A 14,883-nucleotide genomic window follows, 5' to 3' on the forward strand; every position below is an offset into this window, starting at 1 on the left:
TATTCTTTACAAGATTTAATTTTACTCCATTTTTTAAACTCTTATTTTGATTGTCCGATGTTAATGGCTTGTGAAATGTCCCAGGCTCATATTATGGTGCAGCTTACCAACCTGGTCTTAAGGGCATGGGAGGTAAAGTTCAGGAGTCAAGAGATGCAACAGGCAGGATATAAGTCCAAATAATTATCTCTTGTCTACTCAAGTCTGAAGAATCTTTCAGTCGTAAGGCCGATCTATTAGAGCTAAAACCAGCCACAATCAACTTCCAATGTTCTGTCACTGATGAATCCATTTCTGATGGCAGCGCAAAGGTGACACAGTGGCGCAGCCAAAGAGTTGTTCCATTACGGTGTCAGAGCCCCCGGTTGATCCTGACTATGGGTGCTGTCTGTCTGTCTTTGCATGTTCTCCCTGTGACCGTGTCGGTTTTCACAGGGTGCTCCAGTTTCCTTCTACATTCCAGACAAGCAGGTTGGGAGGTTAATTGGCTTCTGTATAAATTGGCTTCTGTATATTGTCCCTAGTGTGTTGGATAGAACTAGTGTAAGGGTGATCGCTGGTTGACGTGGATTAGGTGGGCCGAAGGGCCTGTTTCCACACTGTATCTCTAAAGTCTAAAGTCAGGCAGGCAGGACAGCAAAATTAATACGTCCAAGCAATTATCTCCGTCTGCTCAAGTCTAAAGAGTCTTCCAGACACAAGGCCAAACTATTAGAGCTAAAAACAGCTGCAATCAGCTTATGTTCTATTACTGAAGAATCCATTTCTGATGGATTTCTTGTGCATTTGTTCCATGCAAAGTGTCCCGCCAGTAATTTGGACATTGGAAATCAAAGCAGGAGTTGGTGTTTAGAACTCCGTGCCTGCTGTGCCAATTAATAAGATGGCGACTGATTGTTAAATTTCACTTACCTGCACTGATCCCACATCCATTATTCCCATAATATGTACAAATATTTTGATATCTCCTGAATATACTTGATAATCGAGTCCCCTCAGCCCTTCTGTGATGGTATCTGAAAGACTCAACACTATAAATTGGAGGATTTGCATTATAAGCAGAGGCTGGATGGACTGTGGGATCTTTGGGCTCTAATTTTGGTTAGTAATCTCTTGTTTAGAACCTTTTATTGAAGGACTTTCCTGCTGAGTTATTCCAACACTTTGTGTTTGGCTCAACATTCCTGCATCTGCAGTTTCTCGTTTCTCCCAAGTTCTTCTCCGTACAGCGATGTGGTTGTATCTGCTGGCTGGTGCAAAATAGTTGTTCAGAGTATTCTGTAGAAGCTGGACTGAGGCAACATCTCTGAACTTCTCCAATCAATGCACTTGGTTTGTTCAAGGGTTTAGTTCATTAGTTATAGGAGCAGAATTAGGCCATTCAGCCCATCAAGTCCACTCCACCATTCAATCATGGCTGACCTATCTTTCCCTCTCAACCCCATTCTCCTGCCAACACCCAAGAAACTATCAATTTCCACCTTAAAAATACCCAATATCTTGGCCTCCACAGCCTTCTGTGGCGATGAATTCCACAGATTCACCACCCTCTGACTAAAGAAATTCCCATTTCCTTTCTAAAGGTACTGTGTCCTCCATAATGTTTGGGACAAAGACCCGTCATTTATTTATTTGCCTCTGTACACCACAATTTGAGATTTGTAATAAAAAAACATCACATGTGGTTAAAGTGCACATTGTCAGATTTTATTAAAGGCCATTTTTATACATTTTGGTTTCACCATGTAGAAATTACAGCTGTGTTTATACATAGTCCCCCCCATTTCGGGGCACCATAATGTTTGGGACACATGGCTTCGCAGGTCTTTGTAATTGCTCAGGTGTGTTTAATTGCCTCCTTAATGCAGGTATAAGAGAACTCTCAGCACCTAGTCTTTCCTCCAGTCTTTCCATCACCTTTGGAAACTTTTATTGCTGTTTATCAACATGAGGACCAAAGCTGTGCCAAAGAAAGTCAGAGAAGCCATTATGAGACTGAGAAACAAGAATAAAACTGTTGGAGACATCAGCCAAACCTTAGGCTTATCAAAATCAACTGTTTGGAAGATCATTAAGAAGAGAAAGAGCACTGGTGAGCTTACTAATCGCAAATGACAGGCCAAGGAAGACCTCCACAGCTGATGACAGAAGAATTCTCTCCACAATAAAGAAAAATCCCCAAACACCTGTCCGACAGATCAGAAACACTCTTCAGGAGTCGGGTGTGGATTTGTCAATGACCACTGTCCACAGAAGACTTCATGAACAGAAATACAGAGGCTACACTGTAAGGTACAAACTACTGGTTAGCCGCAAGTATAGGATGGCCGATTTACAGTTTGCCAAGAAGTACTTAAAAGAACAACCACAGTTCTGGAAAAAGGTCTTGTGGACAGGTGAGATGAAGATTAACTTATATCAGAGTGATGGCAAGAGCAAAGTGTGGACGAGAGAAGGAACTGCCCAAGATCCAAAGCATACCACCTCATCTGTGAAACACGGTGGCGGGGGTGTTATGGTCTGGGCATGTATGGCTGCTGAAGGTACTGGCTCACTTATCTTCATTGATGATACAACTGCTGATGGTAGTAGCATAATGAATTCTGAAATGTATAGACACATCCTATCTGCTCAAGTTCAAACAAATGCCTCAAAACTCACTGGCCGCCGGTTCATTCTACAGCAAGACAGTGATCCCAAACATACTGCTAAAGCAACAAAGGAGTTTTTCAAAGCTAAAAAATGGTAAATTCTAGCCCCCACAGCAAGCATAAGCTAAAGATGGCTGCAATACAGACCTGGCAGAGCATCACCACAGAAGGCCCCCAACAACTGGTGATGTCCATGAATCGCAGACTTCAAGCAGTCATTGCATGCAAAGGAGATGCAACAAAATACTAAACATGACTACTTTCATTTATATGACATTGCTTTGTCCGAAACATTATGGTGCCCTGAAATGGAGGGACTGTGTATAAACATTGCTGTAATTTCTACATGGTGAAACCAAAATATATAAAAATGGCTTTAAAAAAAATCTGACCAATTGCTCAAATCAGTGCTTCCTGATTTGCTGAGTATTTTCAGATTTCTGTTTTAGTTATGTTTTTTTTAAGTTTAGTTTATTGTCACGTGCACCGAGGTACAGTGAAAAGCTTTTGTTGAGTCCTATCCAGTCCGTGGAAAGACTCTATTGATTATAAACAAGTCATCCACAGTGTACAGATACAGAAGGGTCCCAGTCTGAAGAAGGATTCCGACCCAAAATGTCACCTATTCAAATTGGCATGGTGGCGCAGTTGGTAGAGCTGCTGTCTCATGTCATCACAGACCTGGGTTCGATCCTGACCTCGGGTGCCGTTTGTGTGGAGTTTGCACATTCTCCCTGTGACTGTGTGGGTCTCCTCTGGGTGCTTCAGTTTCCTCCCACATCCCATGTGAGTTTGTAGGTTAATTTATAAATTGCCCCAGGTGTGTAGAGAGCGGATGAGCAAATAGGATAACATAAAACTAGTATGAACGGGTGATTGATGGTCGGCATGAACTCGATGGGCCGAAAAGCCTGTTTTCATGCAGTATCTCTAAACTAAACTAAACTTAATGACTAACCTCCTGTAAAATCTTGTGCATTTTCAGGACTAGCTAAAGAAATGGAGTACCATATGAATATTTCACTAGCTTCTAATTTGAAGATGCTGTAAAATATTTAAAAATGTTGTTTGCCAGCCTCCTTCGAACATGCTATACGTACTGAAGATTCTCGATTAGTACGTGTGACAGGGGTTATGAGGAGAAGGCAGGAGAATGGGGTTGAGAGGGAAAGATAGATCAGCCATGATTGATCGGCAGAGTAGGCTTGATCGACCGAATGGCCTCATTCTGCTTCTATAACTTATGAAGGTGTGACGAATGCTGGTTTCCAGCCTCCAGTGTTCCTGTGTCATACCCATTGATCACTGCCCTCCTGCTTACTCTGTCCCAAACATTCAGCCCCTGCTCAGGGTCCCTGCAGAGAAACACGTAAGGAATCAAATGACCTGTCCCCTCTGTCCATGCCAATATCTCCACTCTGGTAATGCCACCTTTATGCTGTGTGCGGGATCCAAGAAGTCCCATTTTCCAACCTTACCTCAGGAGGAGAATTTTCAGATTGGGTGGCACATTTTGGTTATCTTTGCTGTGAACTTCCGCTCCTCTTTCAGGGATGATCTCCAATGCAAAAGTAGCTTCTGCATTACTCCTTGAACAGAATCTTCCATTCCCAATTAGTTATCTTGGCTGTAAACTCCCACTGTTTCTTGGATGACCCCTGAAACAAAAATAGCCTTTGCATTACCCTTTGGATCCGAGTCTTCCATTCCCAATTAGTTATGTTTGCTGTAAACGCCAACGCTTTATGATGTGACACTTGATGGGAAAGTAGACTTTGCATTACTCTATGGATCAGAATCTTCCATTCCCAAATAATAAAAAATTGCATCCATGTTGTTAAAGCACGTAGGATTACTCAATGGGCCGAATGGCCTACTTGTGCTCCTATGACAGGATTGGGTGCAAACATGTTGGAGCTTCCAGGAGCATGATTACCTGTCACCTCGGTCGATCATGAGAACAAAATGTTAGCAGCAGGTTCCATTAATCATGGTGCCTTGGGATGTCTGACCTTAGCAAATGTAGTTTGGGTTGTTACAATTAAATTATTTTCAGAAACTTGGGCCAGAAAAGGGTTATTATGAAACTGAGGAAAAAACAGAGAAGATGGTGAAAATCATCTTCCCACCAGGGTGCTGATGGTGTCTTTGAACTTGGTCATCATGCTTCAGGCAGCACAGTGGCTAGAGCTGCTAACTCACGGCGCCAGAGACCCAGGTTCGATCCTGACATCGGGTGTTGTCCGAATGTACTTTGCATGTCCTCTCTGTCACCACTTAGGTTTCATTCGGGTGTTCCAGTTTCCTCCCACGTCCCAACGACGTGGAGGGTTGGAGGATAATTGGCCCTCTGTAAAATTGCCCCTCGTGTGTAGGGAGCAAGTGCGAAAGTGGCAATACAGAATGAGTGAACGAGTGATCAATGATCAGCGTGGACGGTGGGTCAAAGGGCCTGTTTCCATGTTTTCTCTAAACTAGAGTAAACCTGTTTCCAAGCTGTATCTCTAAACTAAACCAGCATCTGCAGTTCCTTATACCCCCTAAACTAAATCACATCAGTTTACAGTTATCACTGCTGTGTGCCTGCGCCATTGCCTACTTCAGATGTTGCTGTTCAGATGTTTTTATTTATTCTTGTCATCACACAGCTGTTTGCTAATAGCGAGCATGTTTTAGTGCCACGTCGTTGGCCTCTGCAAGATCCTTTACAGTGCATGTGTCATACAGCACGTCACAGCTCAGGAGATGTTCCATAGTCTGGAGGCCCCATCCGCACTCGCAGTCTGCCGCATCTTCAGTAGATCCCCACTTCAGCATGTTCGATTTGCTCCTCCCCATGCTTGTCTGCAGTCTGTTGAGACTGTGCCAGGTTATCCACGGTTGGTCGGAACCTGGTGGGAGTTTCTCAGAGGGATCGATTGCCATGTGTTCAGATGTTGACAGATGCAGAATAGCAAACATCTTGGTCTCAAAACTTCGTCCTTCCCCGAGACAGGTGCATGCCAGAACAAGGGAAGAGTAACCTCATGGTTCAATGCGTGGCTTCAGTCTTGTACCTGGAATAATTCAGCGGATCAGGCAACATCTCTGGAGAAACAGGAACTACAGATGCTTGTTTATAAAAAAAGACTCGGCTGGAGTAACTCAGCGGGTCAGATTGCGTCCATGTTCTCCAGTCTAACGAAGGGTCACATTGCTGAACATCACCTATCCATATTCTCCAGAGATGCTGCCTGAGACACTGAGTTACTCCAGCACTTTGTGACTATCTCTAAAGAATGTGGATAGGTGAAGTTTCAGGTCGGGGTCCCTTTTCAGTGTGAAGATAGGTCCAGACCCAAAACCTCACCTTTCCATGTTCTCTAGTAATGCTGCCTGAGCCACTGAGTTACTCGAGCACTATGTCCCTTTTGTAAACCGGCATCTGCAGTTCCTCGTGTCTTCAATCATATATTGCCGATCTATCATCCCAATTGTCGTTTGTATGAAAAAGGATGAGTGATAGTTGATCTGTGCATGTCTGCACTTACTGTAAGGAGTCGCACTAATCCTGCCTTTTTACACTTCTGTCTTCAATCATTAGAACTGCAATGAAAGATTCCAATACAAGTATCAGTTGCGCTCTCATATGAGCATCCACATCGGACACAAGCAGTTCATGTGCCAATGGTGCGGCAAGGACTTTAACATGAAGCAGTATTTCGATGAGCATATGAAGACGCACACTGGTACGAACACTTTTATTTTGTCGATCAAATGGGTGTTGAGTTTGGGGTTCGAAACTCAAAGTTCAATTTGGTCTTTCTGACCTCTGTGGATGGTGATGATATCAATAGACAATAGATAATATGTGCAGGAGTAGGCCATTCGGCCCTTCGAGCCAGCACCACCATTCAGTGTGATCATGGCTGATCATTCTCAATCAGTACCCCGTTCCTGCCTTCTCCCCATACCCCCTGACTCCGCTATCCATGAGCTCTATCTAGCTCTCTCTTGAATGCATTCAGAGAATTGGCCTCCACTGCCTTCTGAGGCAGAGAATTCCACAGATTTACAACTCTCTGACTGAAAATGTTTTTCCTCATCTCCGTTCTAAATGGCCTACCCCTTACTCTTAAATTGTGGCCCCTGGTTCTGGACTCCCCCAACATTGGAAACATGTTTCCTGCCTCTAACGTGTCCAACCCCTTAATAATCTTATATGTTTCGATAAGATCCCCCCTCATCCTTCTAAATTCCAGTGTATACAAGCCTAGCTGCTCCAGTCTTTCAACATAGGACAGTCCCGCCATTCCGGGAATTAACCTAGTAAACCTACACTGCACGCCCTCAATAGCAAGAATATCCTTCCTCAAATTTGGAGACCAAATCTGCACACAGTGCTCCAGGTGCGGCCTCACTAGGGTCCTGTACAACTGCAGAAGGACCTCTTTGCTCCTATACTCAACTCCTCTTGTTATGAAGGCCAACATTCCATTGGCTTTCTTCACTGCCTGCTGTACCTACATGCTTCCTTTCAATGACTGATGCACTAGGACACCCAGATTTCGTTGTACGTCCCCTTTTCCTAACTTGACACCATTCAGATAATAATCTGCCTTCCCATTCTTACCACCAATGTGGATAACCTCACACTTATCCACATTAAACTGCATCTGCCATGCATCCGTCCATTCACACAACCTGTCCAAGTCACCCTGCAACTTCATAGCATCTTCCTCCCAGTTCACACTACCACCCAGCTTTGTATCATCTGCAAATTTGCTAATGGTACTTTTAATCCCTTCATCCAAGTCATTAATGTATATTGTAAATAGCTGCGGTCCCAGCACCGAGCCTTGCGGTACCCCACTAGTTACTGCCTGCCATTCTGAAAGGGACCCATTTATCCCCACTCTTTGCTTTCTGTCTGCCAACCAATTTTCTATCCATGTCAGTACCCTACCCCCAGTACCATGTGCTCTAATTTTGCCCACTAATCTCCTATGTGGGACCTTGTCGAAGGCTTTCTGAAAGTCGAGGTACACCAGATCCCCTGTCAATTTTCCTAGTTACATCCTCAAAAAATTCCAGAAGATTGGTCAAGCATGATTTTCCCTTCGTAAATCCATGCTGACCCGGAACAATCCTCTGCAATTTCGTCTTTTATAATTGACTCCAGCATCTTCCCCACCAGTGATGTCAGACTAACTGGTCTATATTTTCCCGTTTTCTCTCTCCCTCCTTTCTTAAAAAGTGGGATAACATTAGCTACCCTCCAATCCACAGGAACTGATCCTGAATCTATAAAACATTGGAAAATGATCACCAATGCATCCACAATTTCTAGAGCCACCTCCTTGGGTACCCTGGGATGCAGACCATCAGGCCCTGGGGATTTATCAGCCTTCAGTCCCATCAGTCTACCCAACACCATTTCCTGCCTAATGTGAATCTCCTTCAGTTCCTCCGTCACCCTAGGACCTCTGGCCACTAAAACATCTGGGAGATTGTTTGTATCTTCCTTAGTGAAGACCGATCCAAAGTACCGGTTCAACTCGTCTGCCATTTCCTTGTTCCCCATAATAAATTCCCCTGCTTCTGTCTTCAAGGGACCCACATTTGCCTTGACTATTTTTTCCTCTTCACATACCTAAAAAAGCTTTTACTATCCTCCTTTATATTATTGGCTAGTTTACCTTCGTACCTCAGCACCTGTTTATGTGGTGCGGAGTGGAAGAAAGACTTAAATACTTTGATCTTCCCTATTGTTCTGAAAGAATAATTATATGTTTTTCCAGTTACTTTAATTCACTGTTTCCTGACACTGGGATGTATGCGTGCGTGTGTGCGCATGTGTCTTTCTGTGTGCATGTATGTTTGTCTGTCTGGCTTCATGTGTGTCTGTGTGCGTGTGCGTGCATGCACATGCGTCTTTTCCCCATTTTTCACATCCTATAACAATAACACTATAGATGTGTCCTGTCGATGCAATAACTGACTTGAGATCCCATTCTTTGCTTGCTTGTTCAGAGTAGCTGAGGAGAACAACTGAGGCTGATTCTCTCAGCCTGCCTGCAAATTGAAAAGCTGCTCACACCTCAAATCTTCTTAAGGTATCACAAAATGCTGGAGTAACTCAGCAGGTCAGGCAGCATCTTCTTAAAATATTTTCCTTCTCACATTAAACCTGTAACCACTATTGTTAGGCTCCCTTTCCCTTGGAGAAAAACTGACTGACTAGAGGGTCTGCAGAAGGGTCTTAAACCAAAACATCATCTATCCATTCCCTCAAGAGATGCTGTCTGACCCGCTGAGTTATTCCAGCACTTTGTATCTTGCTCAAGATTCCAGTATCTGCAATTCCTCTATCCCTTACCTTTCCAAGTTGTTTCCCTACCACTGACATAAGGCTCACCAACCTGTAGTTTCCTGGCTTATTCCTAACACCCTTCTTGAATATGGGAACAGTATTAACTGTCTTTCTTCTGGCACTTCACCCGCAGCTAAAGCAATCTCCTTCCTTGCTTACTATTTTAACCTTGGGTTAGATTTCATCAGGTTCTGGGGTTTTATCCGCCCTAATGGGCATCAATATCTCCAGCACTTACTCCTTCCTGATGCACACATACTTCAAACCATCAGCGTATACCTCCCCTAACCATCCATCCATCTCCTCCTTGGTGAAAGCTGACTCAAAGTATCATTCAGAACTCAGTAGCATGGTGGTGCAGCGGTAGAGTTGCTGCCTTACAGCGCCAGAGACCCAGGTTTGATCCTGGCTAAGGATACTGTCTACACGGAGTTTGTATGTTCTCCCTGTGGGTTTTCTCAGGTTTCCTCCCACACTCCAATGACGGACAGGTTTGTAGGTTAATTGGCTTCAGTATAATTGTCCCTATTGTTGGGATAGTGCTCGTGTCCAGGTGATCGCTAATCGGCGCAGACTTGATGGGCCAAACGGCCTGTTTTCTCGCTGAAACTCTCAAGTTTAACACCACACATATCCTCTGAGAGGTCAGACTCTGTCCCCAGCAACCCTCTTGTAATATATTTACGAAAGGTTTTGGAAACTTGGCAACCAAATTTGCTGACAATACAAAGATGGGTGGGACAACAGTCCTCAAAAGAGTATGGATAAGTAAAGTGAAAGTGTGAGAAGTCATCGTCGAGTGAAGACTAACGTGGAGGAAAAAGAGATCTGCCGCTATGGTGGGAGAAGTATTAGCAATAGTTTGGACAAACAAGGAAGGTGCAGCTTTAATCAGGCCACATTTGGAGAATTGCGGACAGTTCTGGTCGATCCATTACAGGGAAGGATGTGGGGCCAATGAAAAGGGGGCAGAGCAGGTTTATCATAATGATAGAAACAAAGAACTGCAGGCACTGGTTAATACACAAAAGAACACAAAGTGCTGGAGTAATTCAGCAGATCAGGAAGCATCTCTGGAGAACGCAGGTAGGTAACATTATGGGTCGAGACCTTTCTTCAGCCTTAAAGAAGGTCAAACTGAAAGAAGGACTGAAAGTTTGTCGAAGGACCTCGACCCAAAATGTCACCTACCATGTTCTCCATCGATGCTGCCTGACCCGCTCCAGCACTTTGTGTCCTTTACCAGATCGATGCCTGGATTAGGGGATATTAGCTGCAAGGAGAGGTTGGACAGGTTTGGATTGTTTTCTTTGGAATGCCAGAGGTTGTGGGGAGACTTGATAAAAGTAGACAAAATTATGAGAGGCATAGATAGGGTTGACAGTCAGAACCTTTTTCCCAGAATGGAAAATAATTGAATACTAGAGGGCATAGCTTTATGTTGAGAGGAGCAAAGTTTAAAGGAGATGTGTGGAGCAAGATTTTTAAGACAGAGAGTGATGGGTGCCAGGGACAGTGGTGGAGGCAGATGTGAGAGTGGCATTTAAGAGGATTTTGGATTGCCACATGGTTATGCAGGGAAAGGAGGGATCTGGATCACGCAAGAACAGTTGGGGTTAGTTGATGTTGATATCATGTTCAGCCCTGAAATTGTGGGCCGAAGGGCCTGTGCTGCACTGTTCTATGAATAGAAAGACAAAACACTACATAAATGGACTGAATCTCATGGTACAAACAGATTTGGGATAAATCATGCACATTCACTAAGTTAATGGGAATGTAGTCATGGAGTTATACAACACAAAAACAGGCCCTTCAGCTAAACTCATCCATGCCAACTAAAAAACCTGTATACACAATCCTATTTACCTGTGTTTGTCCCATAACCCTCTAAACCTTTTCTATCCTTGAACCTGTTAAAATGTCTTTTAAACATAATAATTTCCTCTACCTCTACCACCTTCTGGCAGCTTGTTCCATATGCCCACCACTGTCTGTGTGAAAAAGCTGCCCCTCAGATCCCATTTAACTCTTTCCCCTCTCACTTTAGATATACCCTTTAGTTTTAGACTCCCCAACCATTTACCAAATCTATGCCCCTCAGGATTTTATAAACCATTAGATCACCCCTCAGCCTCCTACACTCCAGGGAATAAAGCCACAGCCTCCCCTTTTAACTCCAACCAATTCCTGGCAATATTCTTGTGAAATATAATACAAATTATTGTCAAGCAAGGTGGAGTATGAACATAGATTGTCTTGCCCTGATTATGTGGGACATTCTTGACCACAAATAAGTGTGGGGATAGAGATACTGAAGGCTGAGAGATTCTGCGCTGAAGGCAATTTGAGAGTTATGAAGATCAAGCAGTAATGTGTTGAGACTAAGGACAGATCAATCTTGTAATGTGGCAGCGCAGGCTCAAGGATTTGTATTGTTTATCTCTGATGTTATTTCTCCTTTTCATATAATCGATCCTCAGCCTCCCTGATTCATCAGGCAGTTGAACTGGTCAGCTGGTTGCTAAACGACTGGGTTTTCATCTCTAACATCAAACAGTACAGCTCAGGAACAGGCCCTTCAGCCCACAATGCCTGTGCCGAACATGTTGCTAAGTTAAATTAATCCCCTCTGCCTGCACGCGATCCATATTCCTCCATTCCCTGTGCCTATACAGAAGTCTCTTAAACGTCACTGTCGTACCTGCCTCCACTACCACCACCACCTCTGGCGGTGTGTTTCACTAGCAGCATGTTCCAGGCACCCATCACCCTCTGTGTTCACACAAAAAATCCATGCCTCGCACATCTCCTTTAGTCGTTAATCAAGCAAGCAAGACTTTATGCATGAAAACTTTATGGCAAAATTAGCACCATTGTTAAATGTTTTAAGAGAAAACCATTGGCAAATTGGCCTCCTGCTCTTAGACGTTCTCCTCCATGGCTCGAAAGTGCGCTCCAGCGATTGTTTAGCTGGTAATTCAATATACTGATACACTGAGTGCAATAATACCCAAGCTGGAGAAATCGCCCCAGCTGAGTTTAACAATTTTCTTGTCTGTAACGGGAATTCTGTAAATTGATGTTGTTTAATTTTGTCGAGACTGTTGGTGATTATCCATCAAAGTGGGGCAGCACAGTGGCACAGCGGAAGAGATGCTGCCTTACAGCGCCAGAGACCCAGGTTCGATTCTGACCACAGGTGCTGTCTGTACGGAGTTTGCACATTCTCCATGTGACCGCATGGGTTTTCTCCTGGTGCTCCGGTCTTTCTTCCAAGACGCACAGGTTTGGAGGTTAATTGGCTTCTGTAAATTGTAAATTGTCCCTCGTGTGTAGGATAGTGCTAGTGTACGGAGTGATAGCTGGTTGGCGCAGGCTCGGTGGGCCGAAGGGCCTGTTTCCATGCTGTATCTTTAAAGTCTAAAGTCTAATTGTGCCTTGGCAGGAAATAGGTGGTTATCTCATCAAGAATCAATTTCTTTATTTGTTACAATTCCGCAAGCACTCATCTGTGTCTGAGTGGCTGCAGATTAGCGTAGTGGACTTGTGGTCTGCATTAGCGAGCTGTGTAACCGTGCCATCTACTCTGAAAAGGTATATTCAGCCATAAAAAAGGACACAAAGTGCTGGAGTAACTCAGCGGGCTAGGAAGCATCTCTGGAGAACATGGATGGGTGCCATTTTGGGTCGGGACCCTTCTTCAGACTCTGGGTCACATTTTCTTTGGTTGGGCAACTGTTGTTTCAGAAAAATGTAGTATATATCAAACAGATATATTTTCTTTTTTTCATTATAGATTTTAGACTTTAGAGATACAACATGGAAACAGGTCCTTTGGCCCACCAAGTCCGCACCTACCAATGATCACTATATAAACAATGTACACTAACACAATCCTACACACCAGGGACAATTTACAATTTTATCGAAACCAATTATCCTGCAAGCTTGCACATCTTTGGAGTGTTGGAAGAAACCAGAACACCTGGAGGAAACCCACGGGGTTACAGGGAGAATGCGCAAATTCCGGACAGACAGTGCCCGCAGTCGGAATCGAACTCTGGTCTCTGGTGCTTTAAGGCAGCAACTCTACCGCTGCACCACTGTGCAGCCCCCATATTTCACGTTGAAAATAGAGAATTGCATGAATTTTAATGTGTTCAGGGAATTAAAAGCAAAGATTTAGAGCCACGCGGGAAGGATAAGTGAGACTAATTGGGTAGTTCTTCAAAGAGGTATCGCTGGCACGATTGGCCAAATGGCCTGCACTGCAGTGTATTACACAAAGTGCTGAAGGAACTCAGTATGATATGTTACTCCAGCAGCATCTCTGGATGATATGTTACTCCAGCACTGTGTTCCACTCAAGATTCCAGCATCTGCAATTCCTTGTGTCGACACAGATGCAGGCCAATGCGACTAACCAAGACTACTAATTTGGTCACCATGAACAAGGTGGGCTGAAGGGCCTGTTTCCATGACCATGCTGTACACCTCTATAACCCTATAACAACATGTGTCAGATCGTTAAACTTTCATGCACTGTAGAACACAAAGTGCTGGAGTGACACAGCAGGTCAGGCAGCATCAATGGAGAACATAGATAGAAGAATCTCCATCTGAAATATCATTTATGCATATCCTCCAGAAATGCTGCCTGACCCACTGAGGTATATTCCAGCACATTGTGTTTACCCAAGATGCCACCATTTGCCGTTCCCCCTGTGTGCAGTGCAGTGTTTTGTGAAGGGATCCTCCAGGTTATTATTCTATGAATGCCACCACTGCTGTACCACAGTGGAAGGTTTGCCATGAAGTTGCTCGCTCAGCTTTCAGTTTGAGACACCACAGTGGCGCAGCTTATAGAGCTGCTGCCTCACAGTGCCAGAGACTCAGGTTCGAACCTTAGGTACTATCTTTGTGGAGGAAACGAGCACCCAGAGAAAGCCCATGTGGTCACGTGGAGAACATACACACTTCGCACAGACAACACCTGTAGTCTGGATCAAACCCGGGTCTCTGGCGCTATGAGGCAGCAGCTCTACTGCTGTGCCACTGTGTCGCCATATGTGGTGGGAGTGGATCAGGAAGTGGGATTACATAGAACTAAGGTAACATAGAACTAGGTGATTAATGGTCGGTGTGGACTCTGCACCAATTTTGCCTGTTTCCATGCTGTATCTTTCAATGGCCCAACTTGCCCATGCCCTCCAAGATGCCCCATCTACGCTAATACCTCCTGCCGCATTTGGCCCATATTCCTCTACCCTATCCATGTAAAGTGGAATAATGTAGAACTAGTGCGAACCGGTGATCAATGGTCAGCACGGACTGGATGGGCCTCTGTTTCCATGCTGTATCTTTAGACTAAAAACTAAACTACAGTGATTGGGTGAGCGATGGACCTTGTGGAAACGGTGGGCCGAAGGATAAGTGTTTCCATGCTCTTATCACTAAACTAAAAACTAAAGTACAGATCTGCCACCAGTTTACCGGCAACTGACGGTTTGCTCCCACCCCCCAGCCCCCAATCCTGATAAAATTATCCCCGCCCCCCCCCCCCAGCTGAGGATGGGGCTATCGAACGTCTGGCCAGAGTCAACGCATCCGTTCCCGACTTTCACGGCTGACTTTGCAGGTCAATATCTCGCCATTCCCCCCCAAGTCCATGACCTCTGTTGGTCCCACAAAATGTATAATCCAGAAAGGCTCTGGAACCAAGGGTGCCGCAAAATTGGTGGTGAACTTGTAGTGTGAATGATGGTTAGCATAGACACGGTTGACCAAAGTGCCCGTTTGTAAAAATTAAAATTCGTAAGGTTTGTAAAAATTTTTTTTTATTGTGAATGGGTGATAGATGGTCGGCATGGACCTGGT

General features: G+C 44.4%; 1 protein-coding gene across 6 annotated transcripts in view; it reads left to right on the top strand.

The window, feature by feature from the left end:
- Positions 1–14,883, top strand: part of zbtb47b (zinc finger and BTB domain containing 47b) — a 165,102-nt gene that overhangs the window by 143,103 nt on the left and 7,116 nt on the right. For all 6 annotated transcript variants that reach the window (XM_078423896.1, XM_078423891.1, XM_078423862.1 and 3 more), the window contains exon 5: positions 6,235–6,379. In XM_078423896.1, coding sequence (XP_078280022.1) covers positions 6,235–6,379 — 145 coding nt within the window. The remainder of the gene's footprint in view (positions 1–6,234; positions 6,380–14,883) is intronic.

The sequence above is a fragment of the Rhinoraja longicauda genome, chromosome 2 (assembly GCF_053455715.1).
Source record: "Rhinoraja longicauda isolate Sanriku21f chromosome 2, sRhiLon1.1, whole genome shotgun sequence".
Lineage (NCBI taxonomy): Eukaryota > Metazoa > Chordata > Chondrichthyes > Rajiformes > Arhynchobatidae > Rhinoraja > Rhinoraja longicauda.